General features: G+C 43.9%; 1 protein-coding gene across 1 annotated transcript; it reads left to right on the forward strand.

The window, feature by feature from the left end:
- Nucleotides 1–2,647: 2,647 nt before the first annotated feature.
- Nucleotides 2,648–19,316, forward strand: C1QTNF4 (C1q and TNF related 4). Its single transcript, XM_081021324.1, has 2 exons — nt 2,648–2,788; nt 17,734–19,316. The coding sequence occupies exon 2, from the start codon at nt 17,736–17,738 to the stop codon at nt 18,855–18,857; it is 1,122 nt and encodes a 373-aa protein (XP_080877450.1). The 5' UTR covers nt 2,648–2,788; nt 17,734–17,735; the 3' UTR covers nt 18,858–19,316.
- The last annotated feature ends 143 nt before the right edge of the window (nt 19,317–19,459 follow it).

Below are 19,459 nucleotides of genomic sequence, written 5' to 3' on the forward strand. Positions count from 1 at the left end.
AACTACTTCATTTGATATCTTAAATCTTTGGTTTTGATTCATTATTCTGATGGTCATAGGATCTTTGAAGGCTAGGAATACAAAAACCCATCACAGGTTAGGGCCATCCATCCATCAGCCCCACACAAAATAACATGCACAATCTACACATGCCTCCAATTCCCTGTAGTCTAGTATGTGGAAATTAGGACAAGTTAATAGACACAGATCCAGCACTCAATGACTGTGTCAGTCATTTCAAAGACAACGCAATAAGGTTCAAATGTAGACTGTCCATGATGCTGAGCAAAAACTAAGGTGTATGGGTACACAGAAATGACAAATATCCGATGGGGTTGATTCATTTACTACTGAGACTTTTATATTCTTTTGTTTATATGCTACGTTCAGCATAGTTCCTGTAATAGGAATTGCATATGAATAGATAAAAGAAAACTGCTGTACATGAACCAAGATCAAAAGCTTTTAGGTAGGGCTCCAACAGAGGTCAATACTGGATAATTAATTTCCAGGGAGTATCAGGAAGTTGAATTATTTCTTGGATAGTTACTGCAATCTGAAATATGAGACTCTGGAGCTCCATATAATGAATTGAATTACACTTTACAATACCCTTAACCATTGTCAACATCTTAATTGATACAACCTGCTTGCATTAAGGTGCCAAGAAGCTTTGCACCAGGCCAGTGTGTGACACCTACAGATCCATCCAGTCAGAGCCAGAGTGTCATACCTGGGAAACCAGGGTTCAAAGACTCCCTTGGCCATGAAGCACACAAGGTTACCTTTGGCCAGTCACCGCCTCTCAGCCTAAACTACCTCACAGGGTTGATGTGGGAATTAAATGAGAGAACTATGTCTGCCGCCTTGAACACCTTGGAGGAAAAGGTGAAATATAAATGCAATAATTAAATAAAAATAAAAATATATTGCCCCTGCAATCCACTTGTCACTCCAGCGGTCACTCTGGAGAATGCTTCCATGGCTGTGTTAGTAACCTGGGGGACAGAGTTGGAACTGGATGTGTGAAATCTGGGTTTGAATTCCAACTTCAGTCATTTGGATTTGAGCAAGTGAATCTCTGCAGGCACCCACATGGCACTTTCTCCCCAAACAGTAATCTTGGGTGGATTCCTCTTTTTTTGTAAGCCATACTACACTTGTGCAAAAGCCACAAGCGTGATTCCCCACACAGCCACATGGCAGATGTGGGTAGTAGGTGGCACAATCCACAGCAAAGTGTCATATACAAATAAAAGTTGGTCATTCATTTGTCTTTCCTTGTTCTCCTCCTTTTGTTAAAATGATGGCCTATTTTAAACGCTTGTGCAGGCCTCAGTTTTGCATCTCTGATAATCTGGAATAATAATTTTATCTTAAAAGTTCTACCTTGCAGAACTTGTTTGTTTCAATTTGCACACTAGATTTTGACTTTAGAGGGGCTGCTAACCGAAAGGGTTGTTAAAAGCGAGGACTGTGAAGAATGTAAGCAGAAGTTTGATCCTTAAGAACACTGCATTCCTCCTCACTCTGAAGGCTTCTGCATCAGCTGCTCCTACATGAATCTTTTTGTTGGAACAGAATGCTGGACTAGTTTGGCCTTTGCTTTGAGGCAGTTTCCTTCTCTCTCTCTCTCTCTCTCTCACTTAGTTTGTCACCCTTTAACTTTTCTTGCCTTTAACAGCTGCACCAATAGAAATTCAACAGGTCCCACCATGATTACAAAGGATGTGTCAAGGGGTAAGGTAGGTAGCTGTTAATGCAAATACCATGTTCTTTCCCAGGCAATGTAAGGTAAAAAGGTAAAGGACCCCTGGACAGTTAAGTCCAGTCAAAGGCAACTATGGGGTGCAGCACTCATCTCCGCTTTCAGGTCAAGGGAGCCGGTGTTTGTCCAAAGACAGCTTTCTGGGTCGTGTGGCCAGCATGAATAAACCACTTCTGGCGCAACGGGACACCGTGATGGAAACCAGAGCACACGGAAACGCCATTTACCTTCCTGCCACAGCAGTACCTATTTATCTACTTGCGCTGGTGTGCTTTTGAACTGCTAGGTTGGGAGAAGCTGGGACAGAACAATAGGAGCTCACCCCATTGAACTGCCAACCTTCCAATCAGGAAGCCCAAGAAGCTCAGTGGTTTAGACCTTTAGACCACAGCGCCACCCGCTCCCTCCCAGGCAATGTGGACCCAGCTGCCCTAAGGATCAGCCTCCCCAAGACCTGGATCCTTGGCATTGTCCCTTCCTTCCTCCTCCTTTCCAGAATGGCTAGTCATTTGGTAGGTGGAGGCGGTGAAGGATACAGCCTCCTCCTCCCTCCCTATTCGCCAAGGACCTGTGCTTGCTTTTGGCAGGCAGAAATCCCTCAGGTTCAGCTTCGCCCCGCCCCCCCATCGCCGCACCTGTTGAATTTCTGCATCAAAGGCGCCTTCCGCAGCACCACTGGAAGGAGCCCTGAGGAAGAGCCACCCCACCACCCCCACGAGCAAGGCGTCGCAGCCATGACTGCCTGGCATGGGAAGCGAGGCGCCGCCCCGCCCTCCGCGCGCGCCCTTCCTCGGCTCCCTCCACAGGCTCCTCCTCCAGCCCCGGATTTTGCGCCGGAGCCCCGCGCGCGCCGGCGCCCCTTCTGCCCAGCCACCCCGCCCCCGCCCGCCTGCCCTCCTCACAGCCGCGGCGCCGCTTCCAGAGCTGTCAGTGCAGCGGCAACAGCAGCAGCCGTCCAGCCGGCTCTCTCCCGCCTCCTCCAGCAGCAGACGGCGGCGACGGCCACTTCAGCAGCAGCAGGTACATGGCGAAGCGCCACCTACAGCAGCGCCCCCAGGGCAGCCTCCATTGGGGGTGCGCGGGGTTGGCAGCCGCCCGAGGTTGCTTTTCCCACCTTTTCTTTTTCTCTCTCCCCCTGCTTTGATACAGTGGTCTCTCCTCCGGAGAGGGGGCAATGAATGCTGTATATGGAGGGTTTGAAAAGGAGGAGGGGGTTGTCCTACTGTGAAGTGGGAACGGGGGGTGTCTCTGTCAAGTATTATCCGGGGCAGATGGGATTACCTATTTGATGCATGGCTTATCTTTATGGAGCTTTGTTCTGGTCCGGAAGGGGGAGTCTGGATGGAGCCTGCGGGCTAAAGCCCCGTGCAGAATCCTGGCAACGGAGACAGAGAGGCATTTAGCAAGATATAGATGGTGTAGACCTGGATATAGATAACGACGACTCAGCCTTGTAGGGTTTCTTGGTCAGCTCCACCCCCATCCCTATTCTAAGGTCCTTACAGGTGACCCCTTTTTCCAGGTGTCCTTCTCCCCACTGATCCACTCCCCCCCACCTGTCACTGATCTAGGAAGCCGCCAGATCAAACGTAAAAAAGAAGGGATGTTTTAGAGTTGTGCTTACTGAGGCGGGGACACCCCCTATTTTCTACGGAAATGTGAAAATCAGTTAATGCCAATGGAGCTAAAGGGATCAATTCATGTCAATAGAACCAAGGTCCAGCCTTTTAAAAATGAAGGACACCTCCTCAGTCTGGGATATTTGACCCCTGAGATCTCAAATGGAGCATTGTTTTGCTAACCTCCTCTCTACACAACAAGGATGGGATATCATCTGCTTTCTCATTCTATTTCTCATAATCTTTGGGTTCCCTGACCGCTTTCCCTGTGGGGCCAGGGTTAGAAACTGAGGCATACTGGAATTTGTGTGTGTGTGTATGGGTGGGTGTGTGGGCATCTCAATTCATGACACAAGATTATCTGGGAAGGCATACAGAGAATCTCTCTAGTCGGTCTCTGAGTTGAAACCTGAGGACAGAGTTCTATTCGGCCAATTTTTTCCAGCAGGTAAGGAGCAGGAGGAGCAGCAGGGTGTTAAACCCAGGAAACACGTCTTGAGGCTCATTTCTTGACATTTGTTTATTTGCCTAACATTGTGAAGCAATTGCCTTCTGATCAAGAGGCCATCCCGATCCAGTGCGATGTTGCCACAGTCCTTGCTGTGACCTCTTCATGAGCCCTCCTCAAAGCTCCTAGAAAGTGGGTCAGCTTCTCCTGAGAAATCTATCTATCTGGCACTTTCTTTGTTGAGTTTCTGCACTGCCAGCTGGTTAGGAGGCTGCACTCTGGCCTCTGTGTTTATGCACATATTGAATGCGCTTTGCTTCAATTATTCATTTTTGGTGCTACAGTAATTTCCTGCAGCTTCTCTTCTCCAGGGAGCTGGTGCGTAACAAGATTTTAGCATACTCTGCTTTTGAGGATATCATCCCATTTAGCCACATGGCAGCTGTCTTTATTTCTGTGCTTAATATCGGATACGTAAACAACAACAGGAAAATCATTCCGGATCTGTCTGAATACATCACGGGTCTCAATCATAACAAGTGTGGGAGGGAAGTATCCTAGCATTTCAACGTGAGGCTGAATGTGAGGTGAAGTCACATCTAAACTAACCTTTTCCATCTTTTGGGCAGGGGGGCAGGATTACTGGACTCATTTGTATGCACGAATAGCCTGCCGTGACCATAAAGCAAGTAACTCACAGTAAAACACCAACCCAAACAGCCGCCGCCCCCCAGCCTTCAAATGTTACGACTCTTATATTTGCTGGCTTCACAATTTTGAATGACAGATTGTAAATTCAGTGAAGCTCTGTCCATTACGTCAGAGGTAATGGAGGAATTTTATCAGGGTTCATGGATGTCAATTCCTTTCTGTGTCTGCAATTTCAGCCATAAAATCTTGGTTGCATGCTACTTATACAAATATCCATTCCCATTTCTTCATCCGAAGTTTCTGCAAACAATGCCCTTTGTACATAAATCATGCATCCCTGAGTTCCAGGTTTGGTCTCCTGACTCGGTTATGCAATCAGATTAAAGAGATGCAAATATTCTCAACTTCCTAAATTTTGTTGTTTTGCCCATTTAGATTTTGACACTGGATCCATTTAAATTTTCTTTCCAAAGCAGGGTTGAATGATTGGGAATAATATGTGCAGGGGAAGAAGGAAGGGAGGCCATGGTTAGGGGGCTCAGCCATTGCAGAATAGCAGCACATAGGACCATGACTGATAAACTTCTGCTCATGGTGTGGAAGCCTCAATCACTGGTCACTGGAAGCCCCCACAATTCTTTCCTGGTTTCTGAGGACCGAATCTAGACAATCCGGGTTGGTTTTGATGCAGCTGCAGTTGCAGTGGAAAAATACTCATCTCTTAATCCCCACATAGTAAAGAGGTGGAGTAAACAGTTTTCAAATGTAGGAAGGGAAGAACCAGGCAGAAAGGTAGCTTAATGGCTGGCATTTGAAACCCCCAGAATGGCGAGGGAGGAATTTAAATCATAAGCTGTTGCAATGATGTCCCAGGCACTGTCCCAATATCAGCCCACAACACCAGCACAACCACTCAAGTCTCCACACAGCATTTGCAAGAATTGTGAGACACACTTCATCAGCAACATTGTGCTGTTGTTTAAGCACTTAGAAAATGTGGTTTCTGCTGAAACAGATCAGCTCATCATAGAAAAACGTCTGGATCGTGTATGGCAATCAGATTTCTACTCTGGGAAGGACCTGAGCTGTTAGCAGATATTGCCCTCATGTTTCCAAGCCTTTCTTGACAGCCTTATGGTCTGGACTCTTCTCCCCCTCCCCACTCTCTCAATATAAAAGGGGAGATACTTACGGAACCAAATTTTGCATTTCAACAAAGGAGTCTGTGGATACATGAAATATACACACCTGGTCATGCTTAGAGTGATGCAAATTGACATAGAACAAGAATGGATATTTTTCTCCCCTTGCCACTTTAAAACAACAACTTCTAATCTGCCATTCCCTTTCAAATGCAAACAACATTATTCCAGGACCATTTCATGCGACATTGCTGGATTTTAAAAACAGAGAAAGTCAAAGCTCGAAAACCCAAAACCAACATTTCATCATCAAAGCCAGAGTTTTATGGGATTCAAAGCTATTTGCCTACTTTTGAATTCAACAAAATCAAGCATCAGAGCTATGTCTGATTTGGATGTTATGTGGGATGTATTTCATTTACCACTATTTAGCAAAGAGACCCCCTGATAAAACATCATATTGGGGTATTGCCTTCTCATCCCATTCTTATGCCTCTCCTGCATTAGTTTTGAAGACAGTCTATAATATTTTGGCAGAGTCAGTCTAAGAAGCTAAAGTCTGAACTCTGCTTTATTCCCTAGAAGTAACAAATCTCAATTTCACAGGTTTATTCTTTCATTCATTCCATATATTTATAGAATCATAGAATCATAGAATCATAGAGTTGGAAGAGACCACAAGGGCCATCGAGTCCAACCCCCTGCCAAGCAGGAAACACCATCAGAGCACTCCTGACATATGGTTGTCAAGCCTCTGCTTAAAGACCTCCAAAGAAGGAGACTCCACCACACTCCTTGGCAGCAAATTCCACTGTCGAACAGCTCTTACTGTCAGGAAGTTCTTCCTAATGTTTAGGTGGAATCTTCTTTCTTGTAGTTTGGATCCATTGCTCCGTGTCCGCTTCTCTGGAGCAGCAGAAAGCAACCTTTCTCCCTCCTCTATGTGACATCCTTTTATATATTTGAACATGGCTATCATATCACCCCTTAACCTCCTCTTCCCCAGGCTAAACATGCCCAGCTCCCTTAGCCGTTCCTCATAAGGCATCGTTTCCAGGCCTTTGACCATTTTGGTTGCCCTCCTCTGGACACGTTCCAGTTTGTCAGTGTCCTTCTTGAACTGTGGTGCCCAGAACTGGACACAGTACTCCAGGTGAGGTCTGACCAGAGCAGAATACAGTGGCACTATTACTTCCCTTGATCTAGATGCTATACTCCTATTGATGCAGCCCAGAATTGCATTGGCTTTTTTAGCTGCCGCGTCACACTGTTGGCTCATGTCAAGTTTGTGGTCAACCAAGACTCCTAGATCCTTTTCACATGTACTGCTCTCAAGCCAGGTGTCACTCATCTTGTATTTGTGCCTCTCATTTTTTTTGCCCAAGTGCAATACTTTACATTTCTCCCTGTTAAAATTCATCTTGTTTGTTTTTGCCCAGTTCTCTAATCTGTCAAGGTCGTTTTGAAGTGTGATCCTGTCCTCTGGGGTGTTAGCCATCCCTCCCAGTTTGGTGTCATCTGCAAATTTGATCAGGATGCCCTTGAGTCCATCATCCAAGTCGTTGATAAAGATGTTGAATAAGACCGGGCCCAAGACAGAACCCTGTGGCACCCCACTAGTCACTCTTCTCCAGGATGAAGAGGAACCATTGATGAGCACCCTTTGGGTTTGGTCAGTCAGCCAGTTACAAATCCACTGAGTGGTAGCATAGTCAAGACCGCATTTTACCAGCTTCTTTACAAGAATATCATGGGGCACCTTGTCAAATGCCTTGCTGAAATCAAGGTAGGTTATCAAGCAGTTATATACTGCTTAAAACTTGAGACTATCTCTAATTGAGTTACAAAATAACAAAAATGATATGTATACCATTAATGTGGCAAGCTTGTTAATCTCCACCCATTTGTTCTGTGCATCCCTCGAATATTCAGTTCTTAAAAGTAAAGACCAAGCATCTTGAATGAAGTAATGAGGGCTAAAACAGACAACATAGTGACCACGGAGAAAGCACTATCATTTGCATGCCAGCAGTGGCACCTGCCCTGGTCACTGATCACTGGCATGTTAACCCTACATGAGTATGGGCCAACTCACATGGTAAGTGTGTGAGACACGGTAGTGCACGCATAAAATACTTGTATTGGAAACATAATGTGGGCACACACCTGGCTTATGCCCACTCTCACATCTGCTATCTGCTTCACTTTCTGGATTTCCCCAGAAATTTCAGAGATCACTTGATTGCAATCAGCAATCAGTAGAGGCGGAGATCCTGGCTCTTATATGTCTTAGAAGCTCATTACTCACTGAAAGCCTGAGCCTGTGCTTCCATTTACACATATAATCAGCCTATGCATTGCAAGGGTGAAAGAAGCAGGAAAACCTTTGCTCCAGCTTACCTGAAGCCAGGATACAGTTGTACCTGCTCAGGTCAGGGAAGATGTACATCAGGAACAACAGAGGCAGAAAGATTGGCATTGGCATCTGCTGCCCCTGTGGATCCTGCCACCTGAGGCGGTCCCCTCACCTTGCCTCATGGGTGGGCTGGCCCTATAAGTGCCCTTATGCAATGCTTCTATGTTTGGGGCTGGAGGCAGCCGCCATAGCAGGACCAGCAGCTTCACTGATAGTATAAGTAAGTCCAGCATTAGAACAAGGCCACAGTGCTGCAAGTTAAGAATCCAGATACATGCAATGTTATGCTGCTTAACTTTTTTCACTGCAACTTGAGTACTTCAGTGTTGTCCAACTGTTTTTATGCAGCCACATGCAGCCTGCTGGAAATTTCTCTCATCCCCCTTCTGTGTGTTCTTTCGTGTGCCAATTCTGGTACCTTCATAGTCCTCTACTGTCTCTCACCAATGCTTTGTAAATTACTGGCATGCTCTAATCAGAGTAAAGAACAAGAGAGAAAATCCTTGCTGTGCCTGATCAAAGGATTGAGGCTTCCAGTAGGAATCACCCTGCTAGGAGCAGGAACTGATCACAGAGCCAAGCAGCAGAAATATCCATCTAGAGGCTGGTAATTGATTGCAAAGGCTACAGGAGAGGAGCAGGGAGAGATGAGTTCATGGTGGCAACCTCCCCCTCAGCCTCCTGTATTTGTCAAATGCTAGAATGTCTACCTTAGCGGTGCTGAGATGAAGACTCAAGAGAAGGGCAAAGAGAGACTGGTGATGACTGCAGAGAGAATATTAGCTGGAAATTACAGCCATTTTTGAACCTATGCAAATTGATATCAGGGCTTCAAGGTATGATTATGCACTGCCTCTCCCACCTACCCTTTTTCTTGCTTCAGTTTTTCCTGATCCAGTTACAAAGGGCTGTATCTGTTCCAAGGGCATCAGAAATACAAAGCAAGTAATGTGGTATCTTCAAATCAGGGATGGGGATCCTGTAGCCCTCCAGATGTTGCTGACTCCAACTCCCTTCAGCCCCAGCCAGCTTGGCCAACAGTCAAGGAAGATGGGAGTTGTTTTCAAGCAACATCTGGAGTGCCGCAGTTTCCTCATCCCTGCTTTAAAGAGATCCATGTATTCTTACTGTAAGGGAAGCTGCTCCCATAAACTTTATGACACAAACTATGTAATTACTTCCTTTGCATCTCTGACATGAATTTGAGCCTCATGGGATCCCACTGATCAGAGGGAGGCCAGCAGGTCAAAACCTTGCTTAATCATGTTAGGGAGATGATTAGTGAGATTCCAGCAGATTACATGTTGGAATTGTGAGTCCTAAATCTGAAAGTCTCATCAGCCATGAGCTCATCAAGTGGCCATGGGAAGATAACTTTCTCTGTTTTGATTTGTAATATTTGACAGAGAAATGGCAGCCACCTAACTCATGGGCTTGCTACTGGAACGAATTGAGAGAGAATGATAAAGCATGTTGCACTCCAGAACTACTCTGGAAATTATGAACAATCATCATATGGATATCTTGATTTGCCCTCACTGGAGGAGAAGTTACGGAGGGTGTTTGCTGAAAAAGGAGTCTGAAGTCAATTATATTAACTGGAGGTATGGGGAGGTATTGTGTCGTGCATATATGTTGCCAAGGGAAAGTATCTTGATCTAGAAGGCATGTGATTAGTTTTTGGTTTTTTGCTTTCCTGAAGCGTAGATGAGGAATGTGTCTGAAGAAGAAATCCCATCTGCACCTTTGTCAATATCAGCAAAACCTGTAAAAGGCATTAAAATGTGGAATGTGGAGTATTTTGAGCATTTCATTTTCCATTAAGACAAACCTGATAACCATTAGCTGTGCATTGTGTCTTATCCATACTGCATTCTAAGGGCTCATCCAGATTTCATTTTGTGCTGCACTCCCAGACACAGGTCGTGGCTTAATGCTCCATGTTTCAGTAGTTTTTGTTTTGCCCCTGCACTTTCCCCAAGAAAACTCTCATTTTGCCGCTGAATCTGAGCAAATGTCAACCTGGAAAGAACCCAATTGCCGTTTGCTCTGATTCAGTTTTCCCAAGGGAAGCGCTGGGGAATATACCAAAAAGCTACTTGGAAACAGATATTTAAAGCACAAACCTGTGCCTGGAAAGTGTGGCACAAAAGGAAGTCTGGGTGAGCTCTAAGTCTTACAAGAACACTGAACGTAAGATCAACTGACAATACCAATAGTGGAGCAGTTGCAAACCATGGTGTCACACTTAATACTCTGTTAATGAGTTGAAGCCTTTTTTTATGACAGATACCATTAGTGACTCGAACCATCATCGGGAAACTTTGAAGATTATCTTCAGAATGGAAATTCTACATAGTTCAGTGCCTTTTAAAATAAAAACCAAAGATTCCAGAGCATATGTTTTCAGTCTTTAAACAACAATATTATAACTGGAGAGATGCAGAATCTGGCAAGACTCAGAGCTGCAGCCATAGAGAACCTGATGATATACAGACTGATCATGAAAGTTATTATGTTTATAGGAGATTCGTTCACTTTGTATTTTTTATAGGAAATGAAGCCTGAGGATCACAGCCAGTCTCCCTCTCTCATGAATAAAAATCAAAAATTACATTCTAAATCTCAGAAAAGAACAAAATCCTTATTGATAATATCAGCAATCAAAGGCTATCTGCATTGAGCGTATCATAATCCTGGCTTAGTAGAGGATGCTTGATGCATTTCTTAACAGAAAAGGAGACAAAATTAAACCAGCTGTATGAGGAGGAGAATTATGAGATAATATCTTTGTTGATAAGGCATATATATATTTATATATATATCTCCTGACTGAGATCCTTTGACTAAACCCTGAAGACTAACTAGTCAAAGGGATGTCTTCTCTAGGTGGAACATGACTCAATAAGAGTGTGGAGTCAACAAATGAGTGTGGTTTAGTAGAAAGAACATTGGGAAGAATTCAAAATAATGTTCTTCAGCTTGCCAAATGGAACACCTGCCAATTCCCTTTGAATGCTGTTCTGAGGGTTCTCCTGACCCGTCCCTGAACCAATTTCAGGGGGTGGGCATGCAGGATAGAGGGGGAGCCCCATTGTGCAAGCAGAAATTCTTCCACAGTGCTTCTGCCGACGGGACCCATTCAGTGAATCGCGCCATTGAATTCAGCATCATGCAGACTATTCGAGTTTAGAATTTAAGATTAATTTACAAATAGCAGCAAGAATGTGAATCAGAAACAAAGGGGAGCCACATTGAAAGAGATCAGCATTTGGAAGACAGGTATGGCTATCACAGTGAAACACACTATCTTTGTGAGAACGCTGACAGCAAAATGATAATCTTATGAATAATTGGTCTGAATAGCACCTTTTGAACTGTCAAATATCCTTGCAATTTATTTTCCATGTTGTAAACTCTGTTTGAATAAAAACACATTTGGACAGCCATAAGAAGCTCACTGGATCACTTTAGGCAAGTTCCTGTCTTACCATCTAACCTACCTCAGGTGGTTGCTGTGAAAATGAGATCAGGGTTATTAGAGAAAGGGTAAGATACAAATAGGGTACGTAGGTGGCACTGTGGTCTAAACCACTGAGCCTAGGGCTTGTCAATCAGAAGATCAGCAGTTTGAATCCCCGCAACAGGGTGAGCCACCTGCCCAAAGAAGCTGTAAATGTAAACTATGCTATTATTGGGTATAGGGTCATATCTGCCATTCAAAATGTCATGTCATATTTATGACATGAATAACATATAATATGGCATGAAAGTGAACTGGGAAATGTTAGGATCTATGTGAAGAAGGAGGTAGTGTAAATACAAAGGAAACATGGCAGTTGTCTTCAGATAACTTGCTGCTAATGCCCACTCTAAGGTCCCAAAGGGATTAGGCACAGGGGGAAAAACATTTTGAGTACAAACCTGTTTTGATTTGGTTTTGTTTTGGTTTTTTGAAAGGCTCTTGAGAGAGATTGTAGTTTTTATTCTGCAGGTATTAGCCATTTCCAAACACCTAAAAAGACAGCTCTGGGGGAAGTTAAAGATCATCAGGTACCAGGAGGATGAGAAGTGCATTTCTTCCACCAGCCAAGAACCAGAGGAACTCTCTCTGGGACCAGAAGGCTGCAGAGCAACTGCTGGAAAGGTGTTTTTTTATTATTGAATGCACAACATAAACCGAAGCTGAGGAATTAGACTCCTATACTTAAGTCTTCTCATTGAGGCTTTGCCCATTTGACTGTGGCATATTAACACGAAATCCCATGAGGCTTATGCATTGTTAGAATGCACAAAATTGTATGGAATATTCCCGATGTCATATTCTCTGGGATTTGTAAGAATATGTTATTGGGGTGGGGAGTGTAGAAGGATCAGGTATAGTGGAATGGGAAACACTGTAATCGCCACTCGTGTACCCCTCAAAAAGTGCTAACCCATACTGCTATATAATCAACCTTGAGCTAAGTGTCATAGTGAATACCCTACCACTGGCATTTGAAATAACTGGGCAGTTTTAATGTTCCACATTAGGATGGGCATGCAGCTTCACAGAGGCCACTCTTCTATTTGAAGGGTCAAAGTCTGGTTTAAAGACAAAGAACCCTAAGAAGAATGAACAAGAGCCTCGAAAGCAGAAGGGCTCTAACTTAGTGGCAGAAGGTCATGCAGAAGGTCCCAGGTCCTCAGCATTTGCAGGTAGGACTAGGAATGTCCCATGTCTGAAACCCTGGAAAGCCACTGGTAGTCAATGTAGACTATGCAGAGCTAGATGGACCAATAGTTGGACTGGCTATAAGGCAGCTTGCTATGTTCCTATGCTGCTGACCTGACCATACCTGGACAGCAGATTGGGTAGGTACACAGGTCACCTTCTCATAGTCTTCCTTGCTCAGTTGTAGTTATTATTTCTACAAATGGACCCATGTGTATAGATTAGCATAGGCAAGGCTTATGCAAAAGGGTGTCCTCTTTTTTGGCAGTGCAGACAACCAGGCAGGCAAAATCTTCTACCACGAACAGAGCCTTAATTTCATATGGCTTCAGCCCTTCTAAGGTATAATTAACTTTTTCCTGTGATGATGCACGCAAATTATAAATTGCGTCATCATCTGATACTTGGGATCAGCATCCTGTGAATGGAACAGGCAGCACACAGTATGGGAGTCTTCTCAATGGGACACACTACTTCCAGAGCTGTGCTTTAGGTTTAATTCTCTTCTTTCTTTCATGCATACCTTTTTATTGGGGGGGGATGCATTTTGTACATTAACAACACGAGGATTGGTGAAATAGGCATCAAATGCAGTAATTAGCTAAATATTTCTAACCAATGCAAACAAATCACATAACCACTTTTACTTTTGTAAGTATTTTCTTATCCGGGGAAGATTTGGGAAACTATATTAATATATGAGGACAAAACCCAGTGATATATTCAGATCTGGGAGAGCCTGAGGATAAATAGTGCCCTGGCCAAGGAGCACCTTGGTCAGTGTTACAGTGTTGCCAAGATGTTTGGCTTGGAAAACTGAACAGTGTTAACAGCTTCTCCAGCTCCCAAGCTTTTCCAGCAATAGCCATGAAAAACTGCTTCATTTCACCCCTAGCTCACAACATACAGTCAAAAAGCACCGGGCTTTGCTCAGTGCTCCCTTCCAGTCAGCACGCAGGGTGAGCCTGCAGCTCAGTCAGCTTAGAGATGGGTGAATATGTCAATGATGGTTTCTCCATTTTTCATTTTTTCCACTTTTGAATTCAGTTCCCCGCATTTCCACATCAGTTCGGGCTTTGAAAAAAGAAGTCCTTGTGAAAATTCATCGGCATTTAGTACAAATTTCTCCTAATACACACATCTTTGTATGGAATTTTGCCTAATATAATCATTTTTGCAAAGCATATTTTCCCTAATGTAATGCATGTTTATATGACATTTTCACACTTCACACTAGTATATACGCTTTTGTCCATATTACTTGGCCGGAGAAGTGCACTGCAAAATTCAGAGAAGTATGAATCTGAAAGGATGGCTGTGTTTCGGTTTCCATCTTCTTTCAGAAAGTGTGAGTTAAGTAGGTTGTCCTTTAATGTGAACTGAATGTACGCATGTACAAAGGCATTTCATGATATTTGTGTGGTTTAAAAATGTTTGCAGATAAAAGTAGCTCAATAGTCCCCTCTATTTCTGATGAATGACTATTGATTGAGACAGAAGATCAAACCATTCTGACGTCTTTGTCAAAGGGAGATTTGGAATTCTGAGAAAATGCAAATAATTTGCTGACTATTTAGGAAGAGCTCTAATTCAAAATGAAACTAAGTGGCTACTTCATCCAAGAGCTGCTGCAAAGCGGCTAAATTTAGCCTTTTCTATAATGACCTTATCCGGAAATTAACACTGAAGCAGTAACAGGGCAGTTGTTGTTTCAGGGACCGTGGGGGTCAGCATTCAGTGGAGACGTCTTCAAGTCTGCAAGCCCTTTTTGCATAGCAGCTACCAGCTGCCTCTCTGAGAAATGCTGAACCTGTCCCAGAGAATAAGACATGCTTTGGAACAATGCTGGCTACATGCTGTCAAGCTCAGTCCTTTGCTGTCATCCCCAGCCTGAGTATGAACAAAGACATAGCAGCCCTCCAGGGCTTCAGTGCAATCTTGTGGCCATAATATCTGAATGCACTAAGGATCCACAGACTGAGACTGGAGACAGTTGAAGGTGGTTTGAAACAGATTGCTTCTCATGACATGTACATTCATCCCATTTTCACCTCTGGTAAACATGCTTTGCAGGGTTTTGCAATTGTTTCAAAGCACCTCTGCATACACACAGTCTTTCTCATACCACTTTTAATGCTCATAGAGACAATTGTGTGGCAGATACAAAGCTGTCCTTCTGCGCCATTCAGAGCTCCTGAGTGGAGCCAGTTCCTGTTAAATGTGGGGTTTGTATTGGATTTGAATTGGATTTGTATTGAATTTAAGTCTCATGTAGGCCTCACCCCCACTATGCATTTAAAGCACTATGGTACCACTTTAAAGAGTCATCATGGCTCCCGCCCCCCCAAAAAAATAAACTCCTGGGAACTGTAGTATGTTAAGGTGTTGAGAGTTGTTGGGAGACCCCCTATTCCCCCTGCAGAGCTACAATCCCCAAAGTTCTCTGGAAAGAGGGATTGACTGGTAAACCACTCTGAGAACTCTGGGTAATGTGGTGAGAGAGTCCCATCTCACGAGTGGAAACTGCTCACAGGATCCGGATTCAACCTTATAATATCTTAATTTAGAAGCAGTTACTTAGATAAAAACTGAAACGTGGCTTTGCAGTAAAAAAGTGTACTTCAAGCAGCTTTAAGTGAAGGCGTATTTTTTTTCCTGTTCTGTGAATGTGAAAATAGTGAATGTGTTTACTATTCTATCGTACCAGAGAATTGAGAGGAAACCTTCTGTAGACACAGTCTTCATAGCTTTGGGGTAATGAGCGTGCAAAGGTTTTACATGAAAGGGTTCTGCACACGGGGATAAAAGAGATCTGATATTTCCCTCTATTTCTAATTATGCAACTGTTGATTTAGACAGAAGATCAAACCATTCAGAAGTCCAGATTTGTGCCTGGAATTTGAGACACAGGCCTGAGAGTAAAGACAACCAGGACTGAAATCTCACAACAGTATTTTGTCTTCCTACCAGCATCTCTCCCTAGAAGAGGATCCCAACACCTGTAGGCCACTTGCTTTACTTCTGCTTGTGCTTCAGAGTTTCCAGACACACACACGCATACATGGCGAAGCGTATCTTTTTTCATGGTATCTCTAGCACTTTGCCTTTGAAACCCTTTGATGCCAACAGCACAGCCTTCTAAATTCATAGGCTGCCACCTGGCAGTGGGCCAGCTCTGAAGTGACAGACAGTGCAGACAAGAGACCCCAGCCATTGAGCTCTCAGACTGAGTGATGTTTTAATGAGCACAAGAAAGAAAGGACAGTGAAAAGAGCTCCATGTCTATGCCATGACTGCCAGGTTTGTTCTCAGGCTGAAAGTGTCAATAGATCATGCTTTGGCCTCTTGCCATTAGGATTATATATACTGGAGCAGGGAGGGAAATGCATTTAGTTCTTTCTCATCTGTGTTTCTCGTGGACCATCGATGGTTGTTTATGGCAGGCAACCCAATCTATTTCTATCCCGTAGTTTGGATCCCCCTCCCTTTCATGAAAGGTCTGGTTTTTACTGCTAATATAGACATTGTGTTTTGTGCTCTCTGGTTCCATCCCCTCCTGTGTGTGGAGCTGCATGCAGATTGCCTCATCCAGGGGGTGGAACTGGATTATCTGTCTGGAGTTTTAGCCTACCAAATGATAAAATCAGGTTTGTGAACAATGAGGTATTCATTTTATGTTGTTCCCCCCACTTTTTTCCTAATTTTCCCAGTGAGATGCCCCTACTGTTTGTGCTGGCGGTGAAGTAGCCTTTCTGGGACCAGCCAGGGAGCAGCCCTAGATCTCAGCAGCTCTGTTTACATTTGCCTACTTCAGAGCTGCTAATAGGCTAAGCAGGACAAAGCCCACACATCTCTTTTGATTGGTGACCAAATCACATCCAGCCCTGGCATGCAAACAACTAAGGCACCTTAGGAAAAGGAGGCAGGGGAGACTAGCAGTCGAAATCAGAGTGAAATGGGAAATACATTCTAAACCAAGGAATTATTTATCACAATAATTATTATACAAGCAAACCCTCCAGAAATAAATCCTTAATAGGCTAAAACCTATGCAATGTCTTTGAAGATGAGCCAAACCCATTTATTTGATGCTTTGGTAGAGACCGTAAGCAGATTTGGCCTATTAAGGATTTATTTTTGGAGTGTTTGTATATATGAAAATTTATTTTATTGTAATAAAGAATTCTATGCTTAAAATACATTTCCCTCCACTACCACCCCAAGCTCTGTTTTTGAATCTAGCCCTGTTAACAATAGTTTCTGGACTTCTTGCTCTCAATGGACAAAGCATCTTGAATTAGCAATCAGTGTTCCTTAAAACCAGACAGCAGTGTTCAACTGAAAAGGGAGAGAAATGTCAATAGTAGGTTTAGGTGAACAAATACTGGTTAAAAATGGAGAAACAACTAAAATATTGGACAGAATTAGGTTGCTATAGCAACAAATAGAGCTCTGTTTAGAAGTCTGCAGGGCTTGTCTGCAGACACATGTTGAATGGTTGGATTCACATGAAACTCTAGCAGTCTTCTCCACAATCACCCCACCTTCCAACACTGATCCATGATGACTCATGTCATAACTGGCACTTAATAAAGTTGGCCAGCCCAACTTCCCCCATGCCACATTTTCCCACATCAAAGGGTATTGTTCTGGATGGTTTTGATTTTAAACAGTCAGAGTTGGATATGCCCTTGGAGTTCATTCCTGTGCATGTTAAGTGTCTTCGTGTTTTCAGTCCCAAGTAACCATACATAAACTTGTGGGCTGATGCCAGCTGAGACTGGCCAAGGTATGGTAGTCTTACATGGACTGCCGCAGGATCTTTGGTGCTTGGATTTTAAATGCTTCCCTCCCTGCTGATAACCTGTTCTAGTTTTGAGTGTAATCGAGCTGCAGCGCTGAACCTGCTCTTACCTTGTTTTGAAATACTTCAACTAAAATGTTGTCCCCTTCACTTTTTTAAAAAATTCTTTAGATATGATGACTCAACTGAGAACCCAACTTTTGTTTGGCTTCCTGTGTCAAATCACCTGCTCCGTTGTGTACGGCTTCCCTGCTGATTCTGGATCTGAGTTCCGGTCTGCTTTTTCCGTCGCTAGAACCAGCAGTATGGAAGGAAGCACTGAAATGGTGATCACTTTTGACAAAGTCTATGTGAACATTGGCGGGGACTTTGACCCCAAAGCTGGATTATTCCGATGCCGTATCCCTGGAGCCTATTACTTCTCCTTTACGGTTGGAAAGTACCCCAAGAAAAACTTGTCCGTCATGCTGATGAGAAACAAGAACGAGGTTCAAGCCATTGTATATGACGAGCATCACCGTAAAGAGCGGAAAGTGGCAAGCCAGAGTGCCATGTTGCAGTTGGACTACGGTGACACAGTCTGGCTGCGCTTACATGGAGATCCCAAATATGCCCTCTACAGCAATGTAGGTCCCTATACAACTTTCAATGGGTACCTCATCTATCCAGACACGTCCAGCTATTTTCAAAACAGTGTCGGTTCCCAGGAGCTAGGAGAAACTTCAGGGCCTTCTTCACCTAATGTAATTCAGCAGCTTTCAACGAACCAGAATGAAATCTCAGAGAAACACCTCTTTTCGGACCAGCCCAGCAGATTGCAGGATACTCGTTCGGCCTTTTCTGCTGCCCGTTCAGAAAGCCTTCTGGGGTCAGATGAGAAGCAAACCCAGCACGAGCCAATCACATTTGACACAGAATTTGTGAACATTGGGAAAGATTTCAATTTCTCCACCGGCATCTTTACGTGTCGCGTTCCAGGTGCCTACTATTTCTCCTTCACCATTGGCAAGATGCCCTTCAAAACCATGTCCGTGAAACTGATGAAGAACCACAACGAGGTTCAGGCGATGATCTACGATGACAACCACTCCAAAAGGCGTGAGATGCAGAGCCAGAGCATTATGCTGCCTCTGCAATATGGCGACACCGTTTGGCTCTACAGCCACCAGCACGATGGCTATGGTGCCTATAGCAACCATGGCAAGTACATCACCTTCACTGGATTCCTGGTCTATCCCGAGACAAAGACAAAACCGCCTCCAGATGCCAACATGTCTCCAGGATCAAGAATCTAAACAGATATATGAAAAGGGCATAAGAGAAGCCAAGATGCAGTAGGCTCTGGTGCAGGTCCTGGACGGACGTCATCTTTCACATGACAATGTTAAGAGCATGCTATTGTATGTCCAGTGCATTCCTTACGCTGCACGCTTGTGTTCTGACTGCAGAGCCATTGTTGTTTATCCCACTCATTCATTCATAGAATGACCTTCACGGGATATGTGTGTTTTGTTCATTATTGATGTTTGATTTAAGCATAAAGCATGAGGTAGCTTGGGGAGTAGAAGAAATAGGGGCAGTGAAATGAGATGTGAATAAAGGAACTGCTTACAGAAATACTGGAAGAACTTATGAAAGACTCGGCAAGGCACTTGGGAGTTGATAACATCCACTGCAAATGCAGACCAACACTCTGAGAGAGGGGTGTATGTAATGAAAATAATGAACTCAATAAAATCCTGAGAGAAAAGGTACTGGGTTTCCTTGTCTGTTTTGATGTATTAGATTGATTTAGATATATTAGATTAGATATAGCTACCTCCACCATCAGTTCATGGAACATGGTAGTATGTTTTGGAGCTGCCAATTATTAAAGATTGTGAGGCAGATTGGTTAC

This window comes from Podarcis pityusensis (assembly GCF_964106645.2).
Source record: "Podarcis pityusensis genome assembly, chromosome: 1".
In the NCBI taxonomy this organism is placed as follows: Eukaryota; Metazoa; Chordata; class Lepidosauria; order Squamata; family Lacertidae; genus Podarcis; species Podarcis pityusensis.